We start from the raw sequence: 26441 nt of genomic DNA on the forward strand, positions 1-26441 counted from the left end.
TTATTGTTAACTTCACTATTATGTAATAAAAGTTTACAATGAGAATATAAAGTATTGTGAAATAAATGGATTAGGTTTTAAAACTGAAATTAAATACACTGTTTTACAAAATATGTTGTTTTAACAAGAATCCTTTAATATTTAAGTGCTTTCTAAAAAATGCTGACGCTGTGCAGAGCGTGTATATTTACTGAATTACTGTGATTTTTGTGGAAGATTGAGATTCACCTATTGACACTGAAAGGTGCCTGACACAAGAGATAAGCCCACTGAAGCCTGGGCTGCTTTTGGAGCTATTCAGGACTAGCAGGAAAATCTCCCAAAATATGCATTTATTACGCCTAAGCCTTTCCAAGATACTGCTTTTCAACAATACTGTGCTGGATCTGGAAGGTTAGAGGTGTCAGGAGTCGGTGCAGCATATCAGCTATCCAGGGATTTCTGCATTACAGGTAGCAGCTATGGAGGATTTAAGTCACATCATCATACCACATGGAGCTTCCCTCAAAGGTGCAGGAAACTGTTCTAGGTATTCTGAAGTAACAATAGAGAGGTCTTAGTCTTTCATTTAGCTTTTGCTGCAAGCTCAAGTCCTCAGGAAAGCAAAGGCTGGATGGGACCGAATGTGAATCTGAATAATAAACAACAAAGGCCGAAAGGTCGGCAACTCTTCAAGCAGGTACTTACCTTTGGGGGGGATCAGTCAGTGTCTGACTTACTTACTTACACTGTACTGCTCTGGTTGTTTTCCTGCCTAGCAAATCTGGCCTAATTGTTCCACCTTCCCACTTGTGAGGCTGCGCTGTCAACTGATACGAAGGGGCTTTTGTCTTTTGCCTGGCTGGATTCGGTTGTCTTTATTTTTAGATTGGCTCGTATCAGAAATGCCATTTGGCAGTGTAGCCCCACAAGTAATTGTCACAGCAGAGTTAAGGGGTAGCAAACTGCAGGATGGAGGAATGGAGGCTGGTGTGAGTAGCTTGGAGAAGAAGGAGCACATGAGAACATGTTAAACGGGTATTCAGTGAAGGAAAACACAGTGTAATCACAGCTTTGGTTAGGGCTCAAATCTACAAAATCATGGAGTTTTTTCGGAGCACAGAAGGCCATGCACCTTTCCCCATAAAGACCCACCCAAACTTAAAAACCCCGTCACAATCTCCACCTGCTTCAAACACTGTGCGAAAAGGGGACTTATAATCAGATGATGAAAAACACCCACAATTTTCACGCCTGAAATCGTCACAGTCAGAACCGCAGGTTTGATAAGAGCGCATCTGAGAGCGGCCAGTGCAGCCGGGCTGTGGGCTGAGGCAGCTGTCTGGCCTGGCCCTGCCAGGAGGTGGCAATACTTGAACGCCCTTGGACTAATGCACTTGTCTGAGCATTTCTGGCACTCTCCCTTCCGCCCCGGCTGTTGCTCTGCCTGTGCGGTACGGAGGAACATGTTTGTCCGCTTGCTGCTTGCTGTGAAGCAAAGTTCCATGTGAGGACAAATCGTGAATGATTTATATCGTGAATGGTTAGCTGTGGGTGATTAACGAAGACTTCTGAGACTCTGTGTCCCTTGTCTTTTAAGTGATACCAGCAGTGGGGTTTGTAGGCACAGATACAGAATATGTCCCACACGTGCATAGAAGGGAGAGAGAGTGGCATCTGGGTTGAATAGCACAGAGGGACATTGAGCTGGCAATTGTAATTACCAGCTCTAAGTTTAGTGAGGACAGAAAGCTTGTAAGTCATGCAGAAAAAGAAGAAGAAAAAAAAGAGAAAAAAATGCACCATCTGATTCTTGACAGTGAAGAAAAACAGCAGTGAAGAAAAACAATATCGGACTTAAAGTGATCCCAGACTCAGATGGAAAAGAGCCACTTCAAGAGCCAGTATCACCATTCCCCAGCAGTATGTCCCAGTGCCACACGCCGTGGTGCGATGTGACACAGTGGCGCAACCACATTTGGGCCCCGGCTCTCCCTGCCGGGGCAGCTTGCGGGCCCGGTGGTAGCAGGGAGGGGTTGTAGGGCTGATGGGCAAGAGCCAACAGCCGAATGCCTCCTGCAGTAACCACGGGCAGCTGGGGGCTGAGACCCAAACACCTTTACTGGGGCAGCCACATAACCTGCAAAGGTTTGCATCTGGAAAAGGAGGGGAGGAATGAGGATGGAGCATGCGCCGACTATCAGAAAGACAGTGTAGGGAAAGAAATTGTCTCCTATTAGATCGATTAATGGTGCTGGAAAAAATAGGCAAGCTTATGGCGTACACATCTTCCTTCAGGCTTGTATTAAACCATGGAATCCTGTGAAACAACAGTCAGAGTGATGTAGCGCAAACCCAACTGAAAACAACAGTCCTCCAACTACCCAGAGCTCTTTGAAGCCACGCTAGCACTGTGCATCAATCTCCAAATGCGTATTTTTTCTTTTCTGTCATATATGTGTTAACTGAGGTGAATACTCACTGGGTTCCTTGGCATATAATTAACTCTGCACCAAGTATAACCACTGCTTCCCTGAGGCAGTGGAGATGTGCACATTTCTTGACAACCAGAGAAGCAGAGGAAACAAGAGGCAGCTGGAGAAGGCATTACACTGCTGTCCATTAAAATTCATAACTTCAAATGTAAACAGCATCCAGATGACCCGTCCAGTATAAATGTGCATAGATCATTAACTCCCCACATCTGTCTACCATTGTAAATGCCTTAAACTGTCAAGGTAAGAGCCTGTTAGGTCCAGTCCTTGCTTAACGTAGCGAAGTGCTCATGGAGGAGTCCCACTGCCATGTGGGTGCAGCTACAGCTGCCCGCCTGGCACGCCCTGCACGACAGCGGGTCGATAAGCTGAGTGCCGGGCTCCCCATGCCTCTGTCGTGTTAGAAATACAACCTGAAACAACAACAACAAAAAATAGAAACAACTTTTCAAAGAAGGGTTGAATACCACAGAAAATTGTGTGAGCCATCAGCCCACACTGTTGCGCAAGCATTACTTCGCATGGATACTCGCTTGTCTGTCGTGCTGCATTGCCACCAGCCAGTGGCTCCATTGACATCAACATCTGTTCTTTCTTCTTCCTGCTTTGTTAAAGTGAAATTGTGCCGGTTTCAGCAACAGCAAGAGTGCCAAGACTGTAAATGCATGCCTGACCAGCAGAACAGGTAGCAGAGGCCTTTTATAGCTGTCTCTTGCACAGTTTGAAGACTTTGCTTTAAAAGCATTACACGCACATGTGCACACATGCACATGTAGTTTCTCATCAATTTTTCCTACCTGTGTTCTATAACGCCCTGTCCTACTGCCTCAGTTCTTACTACACAGCCACTGTAGTCCTATCTCCAGATCTTGTTCTAATTTGTGTGCAGATTTCATCGATGTTATCAAGTGATTCCTATCTGACTGGTGTATCAGGTCCCACCTCCCATACCCTGAAGCAATGACCAGCTGGCAAAGAATTGCTAATGTTGGTCTTGAGTTGTATTTCTAGAAGATAGCAAGGAAACTGCATGGAAGGGAACAGCTGGGCAGGGGCAGGGTTACATTAAGAGACGCACCAGAGAAACGAGCTCACTGAGCTTGCCAAAAGGCAGGACTTAGGGGTATTTTTTCCACTCTACTTTGGAGAGCTTGTAAATTGGCTGTTTGGCTTGGTTTGATGTTTCTTTTTCCCAACAGATGTGTAATTTGGAGCCAATGCTTCCCTATTTTTCCACAGTAATGACACATCTTAGCCATAGCTGGGTATAAACACCTAGATTATAAATGTCGCTTTGTTTCAGCAAGATTTCCACTGTTGCCAGTAAATTCCCCAAACTGGGCCGTTTATACATGTGCAGCTACATTTCTCTTCTAGCAGCTTCCACGGGCCTCGTTCTTCTGACTACTATGCAAACACGTGTGTGAATGACAGCAGGAGCACCGGCAGCCAGCCATCTCCGAAAGCCCTCACGCTCCCTCTGACGGTCAGAGGACAGCGCAGAGAAGTGATGCACCATAAACGTCAGCCACTGCCGAGAGGACGGCTCCGAACCTCTTTCTCCCAGTATGGCTGGTTTTCTGGAGAATACGGCCTCTTTAAGAGAGCAAATACAAAATGGTACAGATATTTAGTATCAGATGGGAATGGTGTAACAAGACACCCCCTAGTCCTGGACCCCCCCAGGGCCTTGCGCTGGGGAGCCACCTCAATTTTTGCAGGCTCCCAATGCACTAGAGCATAAACTTTATTATTATTGTGCAAATGTGTTGTTGACATTGTCATTGATACATACATGTCTTTGAGTATTTTAAAATGTTATATCCACTGGTATTACTGCTTCACCAGGGGCATGCAGTAATCAGGTACTATTTTTAAACTCTTCAGTCAACCATGACTTCCTTTTTATCTGTCCTCTCTGTAGCTGCTGTAGGGAGTGAGCATGGCATTCCTCATCTTTTTGTGGTTTCTACTTATAAGGAATAAGCAGGACAAGTAGTGATTCTTGTTGGTGCTGGAGTACTACACAAGTTAGATTACAGGATGAAGTACAGATTGAATCATGTCTCAGAAATTTACCCTCCAGTGTCACATTGTACCCGAGTTAATGCAAACCAGAACTCACGCTACACAAGCACAAGTACAAAGCTCTCCATTTGTTCCCAAAGCTCCCACAGCTTTTTCCATGCCAGCTATATATATATATATAAAAAAACAAAAACAAAGACAAAAAACCTAATAATACAACACATTCCTGTGTTTGTTTGCAGAACTGTATGTGGGCAATTTTTTGAGTCATTTAATTACAAGGAAGCTGAGGCCTGAACAAAGAAATACACTCAAGGTTTGCTTGGTTATTGAGGGCAGTCCTTGTCTTCCTTTCCCCCAAAATGAAAAGGTCCCTAGATGTTTGAAGTGCAGCTAGAAGGAATGGAGACATCAGATGGCACACCAAACCTGGACACTGATACACCTGTGAGACTACTGGTACCTACATCTTTTGCTTGAAAAACTGCATTATTTGGTGGTAGTACGCTGCTGGGCCTATGAAGCTGGTATGCCTTTCTGCTTGGCCACCAGGCATCAGCAGGACCCTGCTGATTACGACCCATCATGCATTACCAAGCGTTTGGGGGTGAGAGGGTGTGGAAAATACTGGAAGAACCTAAAACGTGTATCTTTGATTACCCTGTAACATGCACCAGCTATGCTCCCCACATAGTGCTATGTTGTGGGGAAGAAATCAATCAGCCCTTCATCCTGGGAAGACCGGGGGACTATGACTTATACACCAAAGCACAGAAAACAGTTAAAGAGCTGTGTCCAGGTCCGGGGCACCATCATACAGTCCTGCAGCCTCTCAGCCATGTTTTTGTAGCAGCATCTCAAGAACAACAGGATGAGTAGAGCCACTTCAGGAACTAATAAGAAAAAGTGTCAGGACTAGGAATCATAGGTCTGAAATATTAGTATTTGTTGCAATTACCTGCTGACAGTATTTAAATAAGGAATGCTATGTCACCAAAAGCAGAGCTATGTAAGAATGTTCTGTCATTGTTTTATTGAGTGCATTAGCTTTTTTTTTGTACAACATCCTGTTATCTCTCAATTTACAGGTACTTTGCTTAAACTGTTGTACAGGACATGATGTACCAAGACAGCATTGCTGAGAACAGCCATCTTGAGTATGTGTTTTAAAGATCTGAGTTATACAAAAAATTAAAAAGCAGGCATAAGGCCTATTTTTTTTTACATATGTGCTGGTGCTATTCTTTCCTTTTACTATATCGTGTTCCTACTGTCTTGGGCAAAGAAGCAGTCTTGAGTCTGAATTTCACAGTTTATTTTGTTGCCAACTAACATAAACTTTAAATTGTCAATTCTGGTATTGAGAAATAAAGACAAGCAATTAAAAAAACACTTAGGGGAAATACATCAGCTTCCCCCCAGGCACCTCTTCTGCCCCCTTCCTGGTGTCTTATCCCCTCAGTGCCTTCAAGGAGGCCATGAACGGCACAGGAGATTGGGGTCAGCCTTTGTGGTTCCTCTTCTTTTGCTGGTCATTGTTTCCCACTGCACTGCTCTGGTGTGGCCTTCTCCACCAGCCACAGTCCCTCTAGAGTCATGCTTCCCTCAGTGTCTTCTGTGTGCCTGCCCCTGCTCAAGGGGTTTCTTTGCTCCAGCACTTGCTGGTGGCATCTCTTTGCTCCAGCCCTGCTCAAGCTGTGGGCCAGCACAGGGTGGTCTGTGACCTCCTCCTCCCAGGTCACCCCTGCAGACCCCAGCTACCAAGACCCTGCCAATTATGCCCAAAACACCTGCTCACTTTTCTGTAGGACTTTCTGCCACATATCCCAGAGCCACCAAACCAGTTTACACACAGGAGTTACCTAGGGGCACAATGGATCGTTTTTGAAGTAGCTTAGAAGGTGATCAGTACCTAAGGACAGCATAAGAGAGAGCAAGTCAGTGAGTGAGATTTGTTAATTCCTAGATTCACCACCTGCTATGTTATCTGGGGTTAGGGCAGCAAGGACAGCATTCAGGAGTGCTATGGGGCAAAGAGCAATGTGCTCTGAGCAAGTGTTGTGCCTTGAGCACCCATGTCATGGCCCATGCTGAGGGCTTGTAGGACTCACCCATGTCATGGCCCATGATGAGGGCTTGTAGGACTGGAATAGCACGGCTAAATAGTTCTCCATGATATCAGGGGAAACTGTCCCAAAGGTGCTGTTTCAGTTATCCCTAAAAGCTCATTTATGCTAAATCCAGGAAGCTGAAAGTGCTCAGCAGGGAAGGCAGCCCCAGTGGGCTGAGAGCTGGCCACACACCCAAGGAGCCCCTCACAGCCCTCTGCTGCCCAGCAGTCTGTCCTGGATGGCTGCCCACACTGGGCACCCCAGAACTGGCCACACAGCCACAGATCCAGCAGCAAAGACAAGGGACACACTAGTCCTACCAGCCTGCTGAAATGCCAGGGGGAAAAAACAAGCGCACATGTGATTTTAGGTCTTGTCAGCGCTAGAGATCTCATAAGCAACCACAGCAGTGGGGCTGGGAGGCAAAGGGGGAAAGACAGAGCAGTTGGGGAAAGGATTTGGGTGCAGGCAGAGCTTGCAAACCATCCTCCCAAGTGCAGAGGGCCTGCTATGCTCCACACAGGCCTTCCCTCATTCCTGATCCCGCACACCACAGCTCTTTATTTGCTTTCCTCAAGCTCAGAAACTCTTTCCCAGCTACCAGCATCCTGAAGCCTGGGGTAGTAGTAATGAGTGACCATGCCAAGTGCTAGGAATGGGTGAGAGGGTTTAACCTGGGGAAAGGAGAAAGCAAAAAGTGGCAACTGATGTTATTGGTACCCCTTCCCTCTCCACAGTGTGGTACATGTTGCATCCTATGCCCTGTGAGAGTGCTTTTCAACATGTGGTGAGGCACCACTGGTGGGCTGTCTGTCACCAGAAACCATCGACTCAAATGTAACCCAGCGTAGCTATACAAAAACATGCACACACTACTCCCCAAGGCAAAAATCACAGCAGAAAGTATAGTGTGTTGGGAGGCGAGAATAAAAATAATGGGTGACTATTCAGAGACTAACCTACTGTTCACTTGATTGGAAATGCAAAGCAGTATGATGGCAGTGGACTAGATGGCACATAGCCTTCCTCCAGAAGGCTAGCTTGTGCATGGATTTAACCCCACCACACAGCAATCAAAGCATGGTCAGATGGGGAACCTGCACCACTCTTTGGAGTCATCCAGTGCCATGCATTCCCACCCTGTCGAATTTGGGGTGCAGAGACACAGAAGGCTGGTTGCATGAGATGTTTATTTGCCTCTCCTCTCATGTTGTAGGGGAAAAGCCCTTGTTTCTTTAAGCAGTTTCAGTCCTAGTGCATCTGGTCGTATGTGCCAGCTCCCTTGTAGGCTCCAACGTAGCCACTGTTTTCTGCCAGATCCTGGCGGCCAGCAAGACCCTTCCCTTTGCCGCTCTCATCAAAACGCTCTTTGTGGCTGCCGGTGTATTTGCTAGTGTCCGTCAGCCTCTCGACCCCACCAACCTTGGTGGCTTTCTGCAAGAAAGGAGGCCAGTAAGAGGCAGACAGCATTAGGAAACAGTTCATGAACAAGCTCTTCCCTACCTGCAAGGACAGCAAGCGTCCCTACAGCAGGGACGAATGGTCCTGTGGAAGCTCAAGGTGCACAGCAAGTGAGGAAACTCATACTCACCGTGGCGCCCGCACTGCCAGGCTCCTTCCCCTCAATGAGTCCATACACGGCCTGCAGCGCTTCCTCTGGTGATTTGCCCTTGAAGCGCTTGCCACAGAGCTCCTTCATGGCCTGCTGGAACTCAGCAAAAGTGATGGTGCGGGCACCCTTGGTCCTATGGTGAGGGGAGACCAAGAGGAAAGTTACCTCGCCGCTGGGTAGCCACAGGATGGGAAACCCCCAGGGCTGCCCCTCGCACAAGAGCCTGACTGCCTCCTGCCGTTCCTTCCTCCCGCCAGGCTGTGCTGCCCACCGTGCCTCCCTGCGACACTTACTTGACTTTGTTGAACACAATGTCAATGTCAGTGCTGGTCACGGCTTTCCCATCCATCACCCCACACTCTTTGCACATCTTGGAGAAGTTTTTCCCCGTCATGTCGTTGCCACTGGCAGATGTGTCACCATATATTGCAAATTTACGGAAAGCATTTTCTACCTCCGACATCTTGCTGCTGTGGAGAAAAGAAGTTGGCGGGGAAGGAGCTGGGGACCATCTGCAGCTGCTGGACACACACTCATGTCCCACACACCTCGTCTCCAGCAAAGCAAGGGGCACCACCCACAGGTATCTCTCCACCATAGGACAACCATGACGACCACACAGGTATTGATACAGAACACCTGGGATCTAGGCAGGATCGGGGCAGGGACGGGCTGGGACCCAAGCCAAGGCAAAGGAGGGGTGGAGGTGGGCCTCTGGGGTGAATTAATGACTGCTGCATGTGAAGGAACGAGGCATCCAAAGTTTCTGAAGCTTTTTGAAATACAAGTTTCCATTAGACTGTCTCAATAATAAATGCCTGCATTTGTAAGCTGATTTATGCTTTGCTTGTTATTTGATGATAAAGAGTCCAGATTTGTCTTCTAGGCCCCAGATAAGTGCCTAAATCTCACAGACCTTCTTGCAACTAGTCACCAAGGAGTTGTCCCCATCTTTCCCCATCACACTTCATCCCCTGAATTGCTCCGTGCATTAGGTTGTCCTCCTCCCGACACCAGTAAATTTTCCACTACCGATCAACTTAGACCACTGCAACCAGGTATCAGGGGTCTCTGAGAACATAAAAGCCATTGCTCGGATTGTAAATCAGTCCACCATGACTTGAGCAGCTGATTCCTGCGGCTTGTGAGACACCCTTGAACCCTTTTGAAATGCCCAGCCTCTCCTACAGCCTTGTGCTTCACCCAGGGGCTGTGGGTCTCAACGTTGTTTGCAGGCTGCCATTTAATGTAAATCTTGTGTGGGTCTGCACCTCTCTAGAGCAAAAATAGGCAGGCTTGTACTAGGGAGGCTGCATGCTGCGAGCAGGGGGCTCCGGGTGTCCTTATGGGGGCCCTCCCAGCACCCTTCCCTCCCTCCCTGGGAGGCATGGACTCAACTCACCTGCGTGAGCTGGTGGTGGTGATGATGATGGCGATGGCTCCGGCACTTTCCCCACTGCCCTGGGAGGCAGTGGACACTCAGAGCCACCCCTCGTGCCTTGCTGGCGGATTGTTACCTCAGCACCCGTGTCACAGTCTTTGGAAGGCCCACCACAGGGTGGGGAGTGGGGGGGGGTAAGGGGGAGAATAGGAGGGGACAACCCTGTGCCACCAGAGATGTGGTGGTCCAAACCCCTTGCAGCCCACTGGACCTTCAGCCCACTGTGGGATGAAAAAACAAATACCGCACACTCTTCAGCTAACATAGGCATCGCGCACTGGAGATGTCGTCTGTACGGGGACATGTACTCCAAAGGAAAGGGGCGTTTATCCCTATAACCAGTAAATGCAGCCAGTCCTTGCTCCTCCTTCCTCAAGGAGCTGATCTGCTGCCAGCATGCTTGTGCCCTGGCTAGGGGATGTGCCTGGACACCTTTGGGGGTCACCAGGAAATCAGAAAACCCCAAGAAGGGGGGTGGAGTGGGAAGGGGGGGACATAAAGCACACATCACTTGTGAAAAAACTTTGAGAAACAGTCTTCCACTGATAAGCTAACAAACTTAAAGTAGCTGGAAATTGCATCTGGGAAGTTCAGGTCAGCAATAAGGCTCAGCTTGCACCCTGGCAGTTGTACCATGTTTGTATGGGCACTGTGATAGCACACTGTTAAAAAAGTTATTTTATCTTTGTGGTCCATGTAAGATTAAATTAATGCGCCTTCATTGGTTGATTTATTTATTTTCCTCAAGCTGTGCTTAGCAACATGGAACCATGTATAAATACGTCTTATTTCAGAAATATTTTGTTCTCACCACTAATTAACAGGCATGTACTTTCCAGTCTTGCTGTTGGTCGCAGCAAGCCCACAGCAGCGGCATGAGCTTGGCCAAGCTCTACCCATTCCAGGAGGAAAACCTTGCAGATACTGCTGCATGCTCACTGCTCCTGCACTTCTGCGTGGCCTTCGGTCTTCCTGTGGGACTGACCATAATTCTTCACCAATTACATTGCCACCCAGAGAAACTTGTTTGCCCCTTGGCAGGTCTTGGGCGGAGGGCACTGGACAAGTGTCAGCTTTGAGAGGCTTCTGTGGGGGGGTGGTCCAGGCAAGGGTGAAATGGCAAAAAAGCAGCCAGTGCCACCTCCCGCTGCTGCTGGGTTACACAGTCTGGCATCCTGCCCCGCTGGGGTGACAACAACGTCTCAGCCCTGGCACAGCCATGCAGCGCACCGGTTCTGCAGTACCACTTGCTGCTGATGAGCCACGGGCAGGGGGCTCACCAGCCCCCTGATGCCAGTGTAAACCTCAGGCAAACAATTGGTAGCAGTCCTGGTTTTGCCTTTTAGACAAGTGTTCATCACCCCAATGGATTGTTTCCTCTTTCCTTGTTGCAGGCGGCCTGTTTTGGGGCTGCCCTAGCAGGAATGCCAGTCTCACTGCCTGTGCAAGGAAAGCAGGGAAGAAATGAGGCACTAGCTGTCATCACAGGAATGATGATGTGCAGGGCAGATGTGCTTGGTTTTGGTGGGCATTTTTCTTATATTCTGGAAAGGTGTCTCTTTTCTGTGGCAGAGTATTTTTGGAACTGAGCTTATTTTCCCCCTTTTAGTTACAGCATATGAGTGGGTTTTAAACTGAAAAATGTATACCTAGCTTTAGGAGATTAGGTGAAGCTGAAGGACCCAGAAAGAAGGCAATACTCTTCTAGAGTGAGTAGCCAAGTACCCATAAATTTCAAGGTCAGAAGTTCACCTCTTTTTTTTTGGCCTGTAACTCCAAACCACTTCAGATCCGTTCTGTGATGCCAACAGCTTGTTTCTGCTCCTCACAGCCTGCATGTGACAATGAATAAACCAAAAGGTCGCTTCTCTTAAAGCTCTCGGGGCAATGCTCCCCAGCCATAAACTCACCAAAGCCATAAACAAAACCAGCTCAAAAGAGCCAAGTTTCCAAAACTGCAGAGATTGCCAGGGAAGGTGGGGATCCTGTGGATCTGGATGGCCTGAAAGGGTGGTCCCATCCAACCCCCGTCTGACCCAAAGGACAAAGCCCCCTCTCCATCTATGCACCTCACAGGTAGAGTCAGCATGCAAGAAGCTCACCAGAGGTCACCAATGTTTAACAAAAAAGAGAACTATGTTATTTCCATCCTTGTGCACACACAGACACACACAGACACATACACACAGAGACATGCATGGTCAGGGATTCTTATTAGCCAACATGCCTTATTAAAAAAAAAGGCAAATGGCCACATTGCTGTTCTTCTGCCTTGTCTATACTCGTACTTCTCTAGCAGATATCTGTTCCTGTTGTCACCCTCAAATTTTATTAACAGCAATTTTTCCTGTATTTTCAGCTCCCTGATATAAACATGAAAAGGCATTGGGCCTAACACCAAAAGCCACAGATTCCCCCCACAGACGCCTCTAAGGAAAAGCATCTCCTGTGATCTGTCAGTTCGCTGTCGCTAAATTCATTTAACCTGGAGGACAGGGCTTTAAAGAGCCACTCTCTAGAATGATAGCACATAACTGACAGATCATACAGCAAAATTGTTTTAATGTGTTCCAGATGTATTGCCTCAGTGAAGTTAATGCAGAGATTAATCTGAATCACTGTGCCTATGGTCTTCGCTCTTCAATTCTCTCATGGCTACATGCCAGATTTTTTCTGCTTTCAACTGCAAGGCTTTCGACAAAGTCAAGCCAAGGGAGTATACAATTTGGTCCCAAGTAACTAGTTAAATATTTGAAGCTGTTGCCAGCCTTTTATGAGCTCAGTTTAAATTTACATTTAGGGAGGTTTGAAGCGTCTTAGATAAGACAGACGCTGAAGAAATAGAGGAGGATCATCAGAAAAGAAAAAAAAAGCAGTATCCTATTGAAATAATATATATAACATATATAAATAGACACGCACACACACTATTCCCCTGTTTCCAAAGCAAATGCACCATTAACAAGAAATTAGGAAATTCTCAAATTATGAAAGGATATGCTAAACTGCTTAAATCTTAAATCTTCAGTTGTAGGGAAGTGATTTATTCTGTATCAGTAGAATGCTTAGCTGCAAAACAGACCAGAATTCAGTGTTCTGTTCAAATACTTACATAAATCTGCAGGAAAGTTAGACGACAGCTTTGATACCATCTTCATGGAATCAGCATTATTTATTTAAGGAAAAACAGTATTTTGAAGAGACTAAAAAGGACAAAAAAAGAAGTTGGGTCATCTGCAATACTGAAGCAGTCCAAACTAGCTCTGCAGAATAGCAGAAATCCAGGAGAAAAGATTAATGTCTGAAACTCTTTTGTAGGCAAGAAGAATATTAACTTCTGCTGTTATGAATAAATGAATTCTAAATTATTCTTTGTCTGCTAGATTTTATGAACTATTTATTACCATAATCACATAAACCTCCTTTTTTTCACATAAAGCTATGTATAGCTTTAAGACTTCCCTTTCAGTGCCATGATCAGAGAAACTGTTTGAATGAAGACATTAAAGCAGTGAGATTCCAATTATCGTATGAAACACTCTAAATCTGTCAAAACGAGCTGCTAGGATTACTGCTAGACCCAGAAAACCCCAAACGATGGAGGATGAAGGTGAATCAAAACTCAGATGTGGAGCTGTACCCATCCTACAAGCCCCCCCCCGTTTGATCCCAGAGCATGTCCTTTTGCAGCCAAATTGTCCCTTACCTGGTCTCTGAGTAGATGAAGAACAAAGTTTTATTTAAAATGAGAGTCAAGGAGGAGAATGTAATACATAGCATAGGTTTGAAAGGCAGCGACTTTAGCTGTCTTGCTGAACGAATATAATCTGTCTGATGCAGATGTATGGGGAAAGAGGAGAAAAGAGAGCAGCGTGTTGGTGCCTGAGCTTAAAAGAGAAGTTTTACAGGATAGCTGAAAGAACAAGAATCTTGCACTGAGAAATTTGAAGCTTCTTGTCAGAAATTAAGAGAAAGCTAAAGAGACCGGACATGCAGCTGTTCTGTGTAAAAATATTTTATGGGATTTCTTTTCAATATCTTCAGTTCTTCAGTGCATCTTTTATTTATGTCAGACACGCACACACACATACACAATCAGGAAACCTTTTACGGACATGTAGATCAAACTGTTGTTCAAAGGAGTAAGTTAGGACAAGTTTAATAATCCTGCACTGAAGTGACCTTCCGTATGCCTCAGTCTAGCCCATGTGAACTCAAGGGTCTCGTCCTTTACTTGAAAACCAACATGTGGAAAACTATGTTTCTGCATTGTCCTGGGGTCTCTGGTGAGCTGCAGACCCGACAGTGAGCCCACAGAAGTAAACCAAGAATTTATCTACCTTTACCCCTGTGCTGAACCACTGACCTTACTGAGCATATCTGTCTAGTAAAAATGGATAATTACAAAAAAACAGATTCCCTTTTTATCATGGAAATCACCTGCCTCTCATTTCAGAGCCTGAGCACAGGAAGAGTTGATGATTTCTTCTGTGACCTGCGGTCAGTCTGAATCTGCATCTGTCCAGGAAATAGGTGCTTTAGGGGAACACTCATGGGATGGTCCTTCTGATGGGAATTTGTCTATGGTGGGTGACATTTTGCAGTTGTTGCAATGGGAGAGCCTGAGCCAGGCCCTCTGCATGGCAGGCTGCGCTGGTGCACGAGGAGCTGAGGTGTCCCCCAGCAGTGATGGGACAGATGATGGAGGACAGGCACCGAAGCCCACAGCACTGATGCCTGGGAAACATGCGGGAAAATACATACTGCACACACAGCCAGGGCAGGTTGCCACAGTGGCTGCTGACCCCTGCCTCCCTTGGCTGCCCCAGATGCAACACTGCAGCTCCTGTGGCCACTTTGGCCACAGCAAGGCTGAGGAGGAGGCAAACTGAGCCCAAAAGCTGGGCTGTGCAGAGCAGTCACGCAGGGAGGAAGGGTGATTACGGTAAGCATGAAGCAGCATCAGACTGCAATTTCTTTCATGCTTCACATCCATTATTATCTCCTTAAGAGAAACCCCACATGCACTCTACCATCTTTATGTGTTTAGAGTGGGCTGAGGCAGAAATGAAACAATAACCAATTTTCACTACCCTCCCTTAAAATTCTGAGCACTCAAACATTCTTAGTGCTAGTGCTAGTACTAGTCTGCCTAGTCGTCACACTGCAGGCCGGACAGCTCATGGAGGCACTAAGCAAGATCATGCTCAGTGCTTTGTAGAGACATCTGGTAAATCTAACCTGTGTCACCACTGTCCTTCAGAGTTTTGTTCAGTTCCTTATATTACACAAATGTTATCCTACAGTTTAACTTCAATGTCCTCCTCAAGCTGTGTGTAGGAGGACATGGTCTGAAAAAGGTACATAAACAGATAAACTGAACGTTAAGCCAGTTCTCTTAACAAGTTTCAGCCACAGCTTTCTTCTCTCCTTGGGTGCCTTTTGGATCACAGTGTTGGCTGGAACTGATTTTAGCCGGAGAACTGAAGTTTTGCTCCCCAAGCACCATTCCCACACAAGGGCTCCGGCAGAGACCTCTCTCTTCATTATTGGACTTCACGTGCCTCATTCCTTTGCTTTTTTCTTTAGACAGTAAAATCAGTGTGAAATCTTCTGATGGTCTAGATTCACCTCATGATCTTGACCTCTATGAAGAAGTTTGTTGCTTTAGTTTGAGCAGTTTTACACAATGGTCACTTATTTTCATGAAAATTTGTGAACATGTTTTTTCCCACAATTGACACATTATTTCAAGAATCATCTCAGTCACAAAAACAAAAAAAAGGAAAAGGCATTTTAAAGACATCAACCACAGAGGAAAATCAAATGCTAAGCCTAGTCAATGTATTCTGATCAGAGCACAGAAGTTAATTTTAAGGACACTACAGCTGTATTTTGAAGCTATTGTTTGTTATAAGAATATTGGCAGAATAACCATCCTCTCTCAAATTAATTAATCTAGGACAAATAAGTGTTCCCCTTGGCCAGAAGTCCTGCTTTCCTATTACACTGGGGTTTCTTGGCATAAGTGAGAGCAGACTATGGCCCATGGCATCATGTGAAAATGCTGGAGTACTAAGTAGGTATGCCACTTTGCTGAACCTCTCCCAAGACTTACAAAAAAAATCTTAGAGAAATGCCTTTACAAAAGTCTAGCTAACTCATTAGGAAATATGGCATTTAATAATTGCATTATTAAAAGTGATTACTAACATATTAAAAAAGGTCATTTTCATATATATTGGAAATGTCATATTCATATATATATCATTTCTATATGATAATGCGAGTCATATTTATTGCCAGCGTAACATCTACTGATTCCACTGAAGCTATATTAGGAACTAATTTTGGTCCTGAAGTCTGTTTTCCTATTCTGTATTAGCTACATTATATTATCTCCCTCCAGAGCCAAAATTGCATTTACCTCAAACTTGATTTGATGCAATTATCTAGGAATAAATGATCTTGTTTTGGCTTGTTTCAACAAGTTGAGCCATTTGCACGCTACTCCAACAGCATCCTTCTGCCTGCAGAAGTCTCTCGGTAGTTCTTCAACTCTGATCTAGAAGCCTGTCTGAAAAGGTACAGATCCTTTGTGTGTACTTACTGTATAAACGCAGTTGTTGCTGCTTATTTTTTTGCATAACTTGTCAAAGCATTCTGTAGGGGGGAGGTACAAGAAATACTAAGTTAAAGCATTTTTTAGGGCTAATATACTTGCACACAAAAAGCAAGTGTATCGTATGCTTTTTTTAAAAAAAAAAATGTCAGATCACATTTTAGATTCTTGTGAGAAACATACCTCTAGCTATCTATTGTAACTTAAGCTCCTAAATTGCTTCGATCCTTATAGTAAGGTATTTGCAATCCATCAGTTGTGTGCTGTCATTCAGACCAAAGAAAACTCAGATGCTGGCATGCATCAAGTACAAATAGGACAAGCAGACTTCCTCATCACTTACCACTTAGCTCCTTTATGAACAAATTCAATGAGCTTCTTGAGATACTCTCATTTATACCATAGCTGATGTTGGCCCATCATTTTCCTGTGATAGCTCAAGTCTTCTGTTCTTTTCCAGCCAGCTGCACAGGCCTGTTTCAACCAGAGGATTCTATTTCAAGCTTTTAAAAGTTAGTTTCAAGCAAAAGAAGAAAAAAATACTAATAACTAATTACCAGCATTTTTTTTGTGCCTTATTTTATCAAACAGCAATATTCTTCAATATCAGTCCATAAATGCCATGGCTTAACTAATATTTAAAAGCACATACTTGACCTTATTTACTGAGATACTATGCAATACAACGGCCAATTTCACAAACTGCAGTCTTAGTATTACACTGTCCTTGCACTATACTTTTACCTTCTCTTCTACCTCGCCTTCCATAAAAGCAAAGAAATCACTTATACAGCCTACCCCAGCTAAAAGCACTGAGCACAACCAGACTTAAACAACACAAGAGGATTTGCATTATGTTTTAGAGCTTCCTGCTTGATTGCTTAGTTTTTCTGCCTCCTGCTTAGTAAATAAAGTTGTTGTGTTAACAGCAGGTTGTAAAGTCCCAGAGCAAATGTAAGGATAGTCTAGAACAGTAGACTTTTAAAGCCACAGACCTGTTCCTATTCTGATCTATCAATGAAAAAAATAAAATAGGGGTTATGTTTTTATCACCACTACGGAAACTGACAATCAATTTCAAATCACACTGCAGCTTGCAGAGGAAGAGGCTGTCTTTTCTTCACTGTCAGGCAATGGTTCAGACTTCAAACATCTCAGTGAAGGCAAAGAGTAAAGACAGGTAACTGGGCACCCTCCCCTTTAAACGCCTCCACAGGGAAGCACTGTGTTGGTTAACAGGCAGATACACACTTCTGTTGCCTTTCTGAGTGGCTAGTGTTGACAAGAAGAGAGTTTTGGTTTTGACTGGACTCGCACCTTCCAGGCATATCAAAAGCAGAGATGAATTTGGTGGATGTGTTGGGCACAGCCCTGCACTCTGTCCCGGGGCAGAGGGTGCTCCTTAAAGAGCATCATAAGGAGACGAGAAACCAACCGGGCCTTCTCATTTTTCTGGTTATGGTCTGACAGGTGTTCCCAAAAACTGCACTGTCTAGCGTCAACTCAGGCATCCAACAAATCTAGAAATGGCATAAGAAAGGTAGTGGCTATCTACAGCCCTGTGCACACACTTGAATCCACCTGCTCTTGCTCACTAAATATTTCAGTGGCCAGCTCCTGGGAGCTGAGCTGTCTTTTTGCTGCATGTTTACAGCATCTTGAAAAATGCAGATCAGATCCAAGTTAGGACCTTTAGGTACTGCTGCAATAAAACTGATCAATAGTACTGACATCCTAGCAGTCAAGGACTCACCTAGCTAGACCAGGACCTGGCAACGGCCCTCTGTACCACTTTAACCTGGAGGGAGGCTAGCAAGAACATTTATTTAGTACTAGATATTGCTGCTCCATGGCACAGACAAATCCCACTCCACCTGGCATCTCTGATTTTCACATCAGTGCTGGGTGGCCAGTGCTGGACACAGTCCAGTGGGGTTGCTGTTTTCCTGTGCTTTCTGTGCTTCCACGCTCTTGCAGCAAGCTGAGAAATGACAGCCCTCACTCTGTCCTCAGAGTGTGAAGTGGCGAAACTCACCACTACGAGATTCTTTGTGTAACAGAAATACGAAGAGATTCAAAAAGCAATTAGGAAAAGCCAGGGAGGGAATGTTCTTGAAAGGGCCACTGAAGATAGAGAGGCAACAACCTCCAGCATGGCAAGTCTCTGAGCCTGACTGATAGCCAGGGAGCTTTATACTGGAGGATGCTCTAGGAGCATGTGCTTGTTCTGGTCTAAGCACACGCCAGAGACAGGACATGTGAGCAGATTAACTTTTCTTCTGATCCTCTACGGTTATTTTTGTACTGACAGTCAATTTAGTTTTCTTGCTTTCCAGACCTAGGGAGACATTAACATATTATATTTTCTCCCAGTTCCTATTCTTCCACTTTTGGCCTACAGTGCCTCTCCTAGAAAATGGAAAAATCTGCCGTGGTTGGAGATTCTTCTAAAACAAATAAACAACAAAAAAAACCAGCCAGCACACCACAAAATACTCCTTCTTTTAGGCTGGGAAGGTTATAAAAGCCATGAGCTGCTGCAGATGGGAGCCAGAGCAGTTCACACTTGCAATTACACTGAAGAGGATTACCAGAGTCCTGGACACCAGAAACTGATAGAGAACAGCTCATGAAAAGCAGGAGCATGCAAGTGCTCATTTTCCACCATTTTACAGCTTGTAAAATAACTTACATTTGACTTAAGCAACAGTGACATTTTCCAGCCTGCGTCAGAAGAGCTGACACCTGTTTTGCACACTCTGCATTACTCAAGCAGTGCAAGCCGATGGAGGCAGAGACTTGGGGCAGCACATGTGGCTGCAACACATTTGAACTTCCCAAGGGGGATTAACTTAGTTCACTCTGCCTGCAAGTCAGGCAGCGCAGGCTTTGTCACACACAGTGGCCCAGGAGAAGTACTGAGGCTGCTGGGCTGTGCTGGCATCACTTCGCTGATGGCACTAGCAGGTTATTGCTTCTCTGGGTGTGGTGCCCGGCCCACTTTCACAGCTCAGATTGACAGTACACATCCCATAAAACCAGGAGGAAGGACAAGGCGGGCAGAGCCAGTTTTCAGCCAGGTCTGAAACCCACTGAACAAAACAGAAGGCCTCTTCTGGCTAAGAACATTTTGTTTTCAAAAGCAGCATTCTTGCATGATTTCACTGACCAATCCACATGGGACTATTTTGTGGAATCAGGATAATTTGCGGCATGATTTTTATGGTACGATTTTCTGAAAAATATATGTATGCACTGGCCAGTAGTGGTTACCAGCTTCAAATTCTGCACCAGCACAGCTCTGCTCCCAGCAAGGCTGGGAAAGGCCAGGGGTGGGAAGTGCACAACGCTGTAAAGAGAAAGTGGCGTTAAGAAGACCAAGAGCAGTCCCAACACTAACGACGCTCCTGAGCATGCGGGCTCCTCACCATCTCATGTTGTGCAATGCAAAACACTGTGCTTCCTTCACAGTTCTCCTCTGGGGCCAGGTCCCCAGCAGGTGTAAATCGGCTTCCCGGTGCAGCGGTCACTGGTCTCTTGGGTGTAGGTCCTTATTTTCCTGGAGGCACAGCAACACTCCTGAAATGTGTCAGAAGCCTTAAGCCCTGCTGCATTCCCTCTCCCGTCCCTCCTGGCAGCAAAGCTAGGTGCCAGCAGTCGGTTAGGAAAACACGTGTCAGTTTTTAAAAGCACGACTGTAAAAGGGAAGGGAAAACTCCCCCATATCTCTTCTCTTTCTCATTCTCGCACAGAGGCACCTTGCTGCCCCATGGAGGGAGAAGGCTCGATGGACACAAGCCACAGCCCCGGCGGGATGTTTCCAACTGCCCAGAGAAGCGGAACAGTCCCATCACTGTCAGGCCAGAGCCAACGCACAATATTTTACGCAACTATTTTTGTGGTGGGATTGAATGGCTTGGTATCTGGGACATCTGCCGGAAGCAAGACGCCCTTTGTGGGAGTCTACACAACTCAGCTGGCCTCACGCTGTCGGTTGCTGAAGCCACAGCCTGGGACTGCTTTTCAGGTCTGGTTAAGGGCAGAAAAAAAAAAAAAAACCCAGCTTGCTTCAAACTGATATCAATCATGCTCGGCATTACCATGTTGGGTGCACCTTGTGCAAAAACCAAGAACCTGCGACATACCCCTGCATGCCTTTCTGCTTCCCCAAATCCTATTTTTGAGTGAGGAGCCAGAGTGAACGCTTGGTTGTGGCAGGACCTCACCACCTGCCACCTCTAATTATAGGGGAGTCCTGGTCTGTATCAGCACAAAAACAACCCACACACACACACACACATTCGCGCTGACTCTCTGTGAATACAACGGTTCAACCGCCAATTTCGGGCACTGGTTCCTTCATGGCAACAAGATATAAATATAGACCTTGATGGCCCAAAAGTATCTTTTTTTTCCCCCCTTTCACTTTAACCCTTGTATTATTTCCATAGCTGATTCTTAAGGTCAATTTTGTGATATGAAATGAAATACTGAGGGCCACCAGCTGTCTTAAACCCAGGTACCCATACCATTAAATCAGTATCCGTCAGCATCAGTGGGTGCTCCAGGCACAAAGGGTGGGCAGTCAAGTAGTAGAAGGTTTTTTAAACTGACCCACTCAACCTTTGCTGAGAGAATAAAAGCCTTGTCACGGTCTAATCACTCTCCTGCTTGCAGCAAAGACACTTGTCACTTGTGCCTGCAGTGAGATAAAACACACAGATGTTTTGTACTCAGAAGTAATGCTGTTTGAGGCTATGAGAAAGTAGTGTGGGGTCAAGATTTCTAAGTCCTCCTGAGGCCTTCTTCCTTTATCTGTGGTAAATATTCAAAACAAAGTCAGGGGACTACCCGCGTAAGAGCTGCAGCACCCAGCCCTGGCCTGTAGGTTTACTTACTCGTGAGCATATTCTCATATATGTATGCATCTACACATTAATCCTTTACCAGCAGTCCTGGCTAACCGGGGAGGTCTCAGTTGACTGGAGACTAGCAAATGTGACACCCACCTAGAAGAAGGGCCAGACGGAGGATCTGGGGAACTACAGGCCTGACAGCCTGACCTCAGTGCCAGGGGAGGTTATGGAGCAGATCATCCTGAGTGCCATCACGTGGCATGTACAGGACAACCAGGTGATCAGGCCCAGTCAGCATGGGTTCAGGAAAGGCAGGTCCTGCTTGACTAAGCTGATCTCCTTCTATGACAAGGTGACCTGCCTAGTGGATGAGGGGAAGGCTGTGGATGTTGTCTATCTAGACTTCAGTAAAGCCTTTGACACGGTTTCCCACAGCATTCTCCTGGAGAAACTGGCTGCTCATGGCTTGGACGGGTGTACTCTTTGCTGGGTAAAGAACTGGCTGGATGGCCGGGCCCAAAGAGTGGTGGTGAATGGAGTTTACTCCAGTTGGCAGCTGGTGGTGTTCACAAGGGGTGTTCCCCAGGACTCTGTGTTGGGGCCAGTTCTGTTTAATATCTTTATCAATGATCTGGACGAAGGGATCGAGTGCACCCTCAGTAAGTTTTCAGATGACACCAAGTTGGGCGGGAGCATTGATCTGCTGAAGGCAGCAAGGCTCTACAGAGGGACCTGGACAGGCTGGATCAATGGGTCAAGGCCAATTGTATGAGGTTCAACAAGGCTCAGTGCAAGGTCCTGCACTTGGGCCACAACAACCCCATGCAATGCTACAGGCTTGGGGAAGAGTGGCTGGAAAGCTGCCTGGCAGAAAAGGACCTGGGGGTGCTAGTCGACAGCCGGCTGAATATGAGCCAGTAGTGTGCCCAGGTGGCCAAGAAGGCCGATAGCATCCTGGCTTGTATCAGAAATAGAGTGGCCAGCAGGAGTAGGGCAGTGATCATGCCCCTGTACTCGGCACTGGTGAGGCCGCACCTCGAATACTGTGTTCAGTTTTGGGCCCCTCACTACAAGAGAGACATTGAGGTGCTGGAGCGTGTCCAGAGAAGGGCAACGAAGCTGGTGAAGGGTCTAGAGCACAAGTCTGATGAGGAGCGGCTGAGGGAACTGGGGTTGTTTAGCCTGGAGAAAAGGAGGCTGAGGGGAGACCTTATCGCTCTCTACAAGTACCTGAAAGGAGGTTGCAGTTAGGTGGGGGTTGGTCTCTTTTCCCAAGTAACAAGCCATAGGACAAGAAGGAACAGCCTCAAGTTGTGCAAGGGGAGGTTTAGATTGGATATTAGGAAAAATTTCTTCACCAAAAAGGTTGTCAAGCATTGGAGCAGGCTACCCAGGGAAGTAGTTGAGTCACCATCCCTGGAGGTATTTGAAAGACATGTAGATGTGGTGTTTAGGGACATGATTTAGTGGTGGACTTGGCAGTGCTAGGTTAATGGTTGGACTGGATGATCTTAAGGGTCTTTTCCAACCTAAATGATTCTATGATTCTATGATTAAAGAGAGAATAACCCTCAAATTCTACTCTGGAGGTTTTGTAAAATTCTTCAGGAAAAGGCATCTTAATGTCTCCATGCAAAACAATTTTTTTGGAGAATGGGTCTTACCTTTTTAACATCCCAGGGGAACACAGTTTTGGCTTCATGACTCAACAGAAGCTTGGCTTCAAGCAACACGATTGAAGGGCAGAGTGAAATGTGTGGTTTACCTACCGTGGAAAGAAGCACTCTTCCATCTTTTCCCTCGCTCATCTGCCGAGTGAGGATTTGCATAGTCTGCAAATCAGCCAGGCTGAGGGTTGAAGACCACCCAGATGATCCTATGGTTAATACCCTTCCTATGATCCAACCAGTATACTTTGTGGCTGAAGAGATGGCTCACTGGCCTCTGAGTGGCCTCTGAGGACCTTCACCTCAAGCGTACCACGTTTTTCTTTGGCAGGACAGTAGCATGAGATCGGTTTGTTCTTTGCCAAACTCCAAATCCAAAACTGCATTCTTTGTTCCAAACTACGGTTTACTGAAGTGTGGTTTAACAAGGTCATATGCTATTTCAGATATGTAACAACCAAAATGTAGTTGGAAAATCAAAGAAAATGAAAAACAGCTTATTACACTCAAATACCCAACAATTATATGTGAGTCCTCCATACTATGCAGTTAAGAAAATACGAGAGGGCAGGCAAACCTCAAGGAAACATAAATCACAGCGGAAGGAGAGGGGAGGATGGCAAGAATCTGGAAGAGACTTCAAGAGGCTATCCACTCTTTATCTTAGGGCAAAATCACTATCTCTGTCACTCCCTACAAATGCTTGTCTTATCTTAGACAAGATAAGACAAACATCAAACACTAGTAATGGGGATTCCACAGCCTCTCCAGCCAATGTCGAAGTGCTTCACTAGCTCTGCTTTTAATGCCTTGCCTAAGTCTTTTTTCCCTTACTTTGAGTCTGTTTCTTCATGTCATATCCACCAGGGACAAGAAAATGAGTAGGAATCAATTTAGAGAAATTACACTGTGTTTTGAAGAAGGGATAGCAAATGTTTTTTTCTTTACAAGTTCATCATAAGTTGTTCTGGCCTACAACTATGGATTTTTTTTCTTCTCTTTTTCTTTTTTTAGGGCCAAATTCATCTCCACGTGCACACTGCTGGCAAAATGATCTGCTGCAGAAAAACCACCAGTAACAGTAAATCCCTGCAAAGATGTGGAGATGGGCAGGAATACAGAAATCTTTCCTGAACCTATTTAATAGTGTCCCTGTTAGAGGTCTGAATCAGCAAGACCTGGAGACCTGCTGGGGTCTTCAGTCCTGACACCTAGAAAGGTAGGAGCAAATTTGATATTCTTACCTGTAAGAATATATGCTGAAGTTTTTAGGTGTATTCTGATTTGGCCAGATAGTTCCTCTCAGGTGATCTGAGTTTTACCACTGATGTAATTTGAGAGCTTTTAATAATTGGTAAAAAATAGAGTCTTTCTGAGTGCAGGCTGGAGCACCATTGCATTGCATTGCCAGAAAGAAACCAGTTCTGGCATGCAGCACACGGTTTGCAAAAGTAATGTTTTTGAGAGTGGTGTCCTGTTCCCATGGAAGGACATTAGTCAGTGTGGATGGCCACAGTCAGCTTGTCCCACATTACCCACACAAACATGCATCTGCAGAAGCCAAAGAGCAGATCCACTGCAGGGAATGAGCTGTCATAGCTGACTGACTTCCGTTGGGTAGCAGTGATTTCCATAAATTAAGAACCTTGTCCCCAGACATCTACATGCTTGGTTTCCTTCTGTGTTTACAGAAATACTCTCCACTGGCTACACATTAAAGGGAAAGTCCACCCTCCATATGTGTGCTCATCTCAGCTCCTTTTGGATGTGTTCATGCACATATTATGGTTGTGAAAGCAGGCCTTCAGCTCAGTATTATTATAAACACTTCAGTACTTGCTAGTTACAGAACAGCCAGATTTTTAGAAATTGAATGAAAAAACCTATGCTTTACAATCATGTTTGTTAGTTCTGCATTGAAAATAACATATTTAAGACAGCACTAGTGCAATTTATGTGGGACAGTTATTACAAGTAAATATTCAGCGTGCCATAAGTTTTGCCACAGAAATGGGTTTGATAACATAGGTGGGCAGAACCTTTTCAGACTTCAATACTTACATTGCATATCCAACAAACAGTAATAATGCTTATAAAAAGGTTTGGCATTTGTCTCTTACTGAGATTCTACTCACAAGATTTAAACTATGGCATAAAGATAAGACTGCAAGCTGGTCCAATTATGGGGAAGAAAAAAATCATACCCAGACATAAACTGATTACAGTGGCTCAAATGGAAATAAGTCAGGTAAACTGTTTTAAGTCTCTTCTGAAAAGACAAATAACTTTTTATTCAGGTATCTCCAGTGAGAGAGCAAACAAAAGTACTTCTGTCAGCAAGGCAGTAACAAGAAGAATTTCAGCATCAGAATTTTCAGATTTTGGTGAGAAAGGGCATGGGAAACTCCAAGTAGATGTAGTCTGTGTGCAAACCTGAATGCTTCAGATTTTGTAGATCAACATTCTGCCTGTCACAAACATTCAGGCTGATGCTGCAAGGCCCAGAGCAGCTGGGCACTCTGCTTGCCAAAGCCTCCTGACAGAAATTGTCTCACACCACCTAACTCTACTAACGGCATGAAAGTTTGATGGGGCAGGACACAGTCTGCTACAAACTCTTGATCTACAGAAACACAGAAGCACATGTACAGCTTTCCATTCATGATCAGATCATGTGCAGTGCCAGGTCTGTTCTCTTACACAACCCATCTTGAGTCTGAGTTTTGCAAGAACTGACTTTTCATCTTTTGATTTTGTAAATGCAACACATCCATCACCTGCATTGCACAATATTTTCCCTGGACTGAAAGAGGAAAAAACAGAGACGTAATAGGCCATTTTTCAGAAGAGTATGTGTCTTCCTTTCTCTTCTCTATGACTTAATGCTATTACTTTCCAAAAGAATAGGGGCACATATCCAACATCTCACAGCCCTGAGAGACTTTCCTAAGCAAACTGCTCCACTTTATTGTTCTTCAGCATCTCTGCATAGCTGGAGCAGAACGTGGCCTCGAGTCTCTTACTCATCTCCCATCTCTGTGTGTGATCATAGGCATTCTTCATCAGCGTTGAAAGGTACTGTCAGCACAGCTATGATTTCTTTTTCATTCCCTGCCTGACACGCTTACAATGGCAAAAGCTTTAGATGCAAGATCCATTTGGCAAAAAAGTTGCAATTGCCAACACAGCCAAAAGGAACTACTTTACACAAAAAATTCCCCTGTTGTTTTAACAGAGGTCTCTTGGAAACCTGTGCTAGCAAACCCTCTCCAGTGTGGGCAAGATCTCATCTTCATTTTTCCTTCCTTTCATTACAGGGCCCCTGTATGACCATTCGAAGCAGCTAGAAGCTCATATACAACCTCACAGTTACATGGCCTCATGCTTACATGCTTCAGTGGCATGGGGCAGCACGTGCCCAGGAAGCTCTGCTCCCCCACCCTGTGCTACCAGAACCCAGACAGGGCTTGGCAGCTCAAGGGAGGAACACCCTGAAAACCTCAGTGGGACTTCCCAGCATTGGCGAATCCCTGGGAAGCTCTGCCAGCCTCCCAGTCACTCTGAGCAACAGGCTGTAGCAAGCCAGATGTAATAGTGTATTTATTACGTTAACATGGAAGGTTTAATAAA

At 45.5% G+C, this 26441-nt stretch overlaps 2 protein-coding genes across 2 annotated transcripts in view; both read right to left on the reverse strand.

Annotated features, from left to right (window-relative positions):
* Window positions 1–7848: 7848 nt before the first annotated feature.
* Window positions 7849–9354, reverse strand: LOC140650803 (tubulin polymerization-promoting protein family member 2-like). The gene is made up of 3 exons (XM_072859578.1): window positions 8519–9354; window positions 8205–8358; window positions 7849–8047 (listed from the first exon to the last, which is right to left on the reverse strand). Exons 1-3 carry the CDS (start codon window positions 8821–8823, stop codon window positions 7865–7867), a joined length of 642 nt encoding a protein of 213 aa, XP_072715679.1. The 5' UTR covers window positions 8824–9354; the 3' UTR covers window positions 7849–7864.
* A 7350-nt stretch (window positions 9355–16704) lies between these two features.
* AUH (AU RNA binding methylglutaconyl-CoA hydratase) overlaps window positions 16705–26441 on the reverse strand; it is a 194026-nt gene continuing 184289 nt past the window's right edge. Inside the window, exon 13 of the transcript XR_012042200.1 lies at window positions 16705–16762. The gene's annotated coding sequence lies outside the window, so the exon portion shown is untranslated. The remainder of the gene's footprint in view (window positions 16763–26441) is intronic.

The sequence above is a fragment of the Ciconia boyciana genome, chromosome 4 (genome assembly GCF_034638445.1).
Source record: "Ciconia boyciana chromosome 4, ASM3463844v1, whole genome shotgun sequence".
NCBI lineage: Eukaryota > Metazoa > Chordata > Aves > Ciconiiformes > Ciconiidae > Ciconia > Ciconia boyciana.

Excerpts from the sequence above, each read along its gene's own strand:
- LOC140650803 (XM_072859578.1), bottom strand. The coding sequence starts at position 8,823 with ATGGTGGAGAGATACCTGTGGGTGGTGCCCCTTGCTTTGCTGGAGACG. Across the intron at positions 8,359-8,518 it reads ATTGTGTTCAACAAAGTCAA|GACCAAGGGTGCCCGCACCA; the intron begins GTAAGTGTCGCA and ends CCCTCACCATAG. Across the intron at positions 8,048-8,204 it reads CTGGCAGTGCGGGCGCCACG|AAAGCCACCAAGGTTGGTGG; the intron begins GTGAGTATGAGT and ends CCTTTCTTGCAG.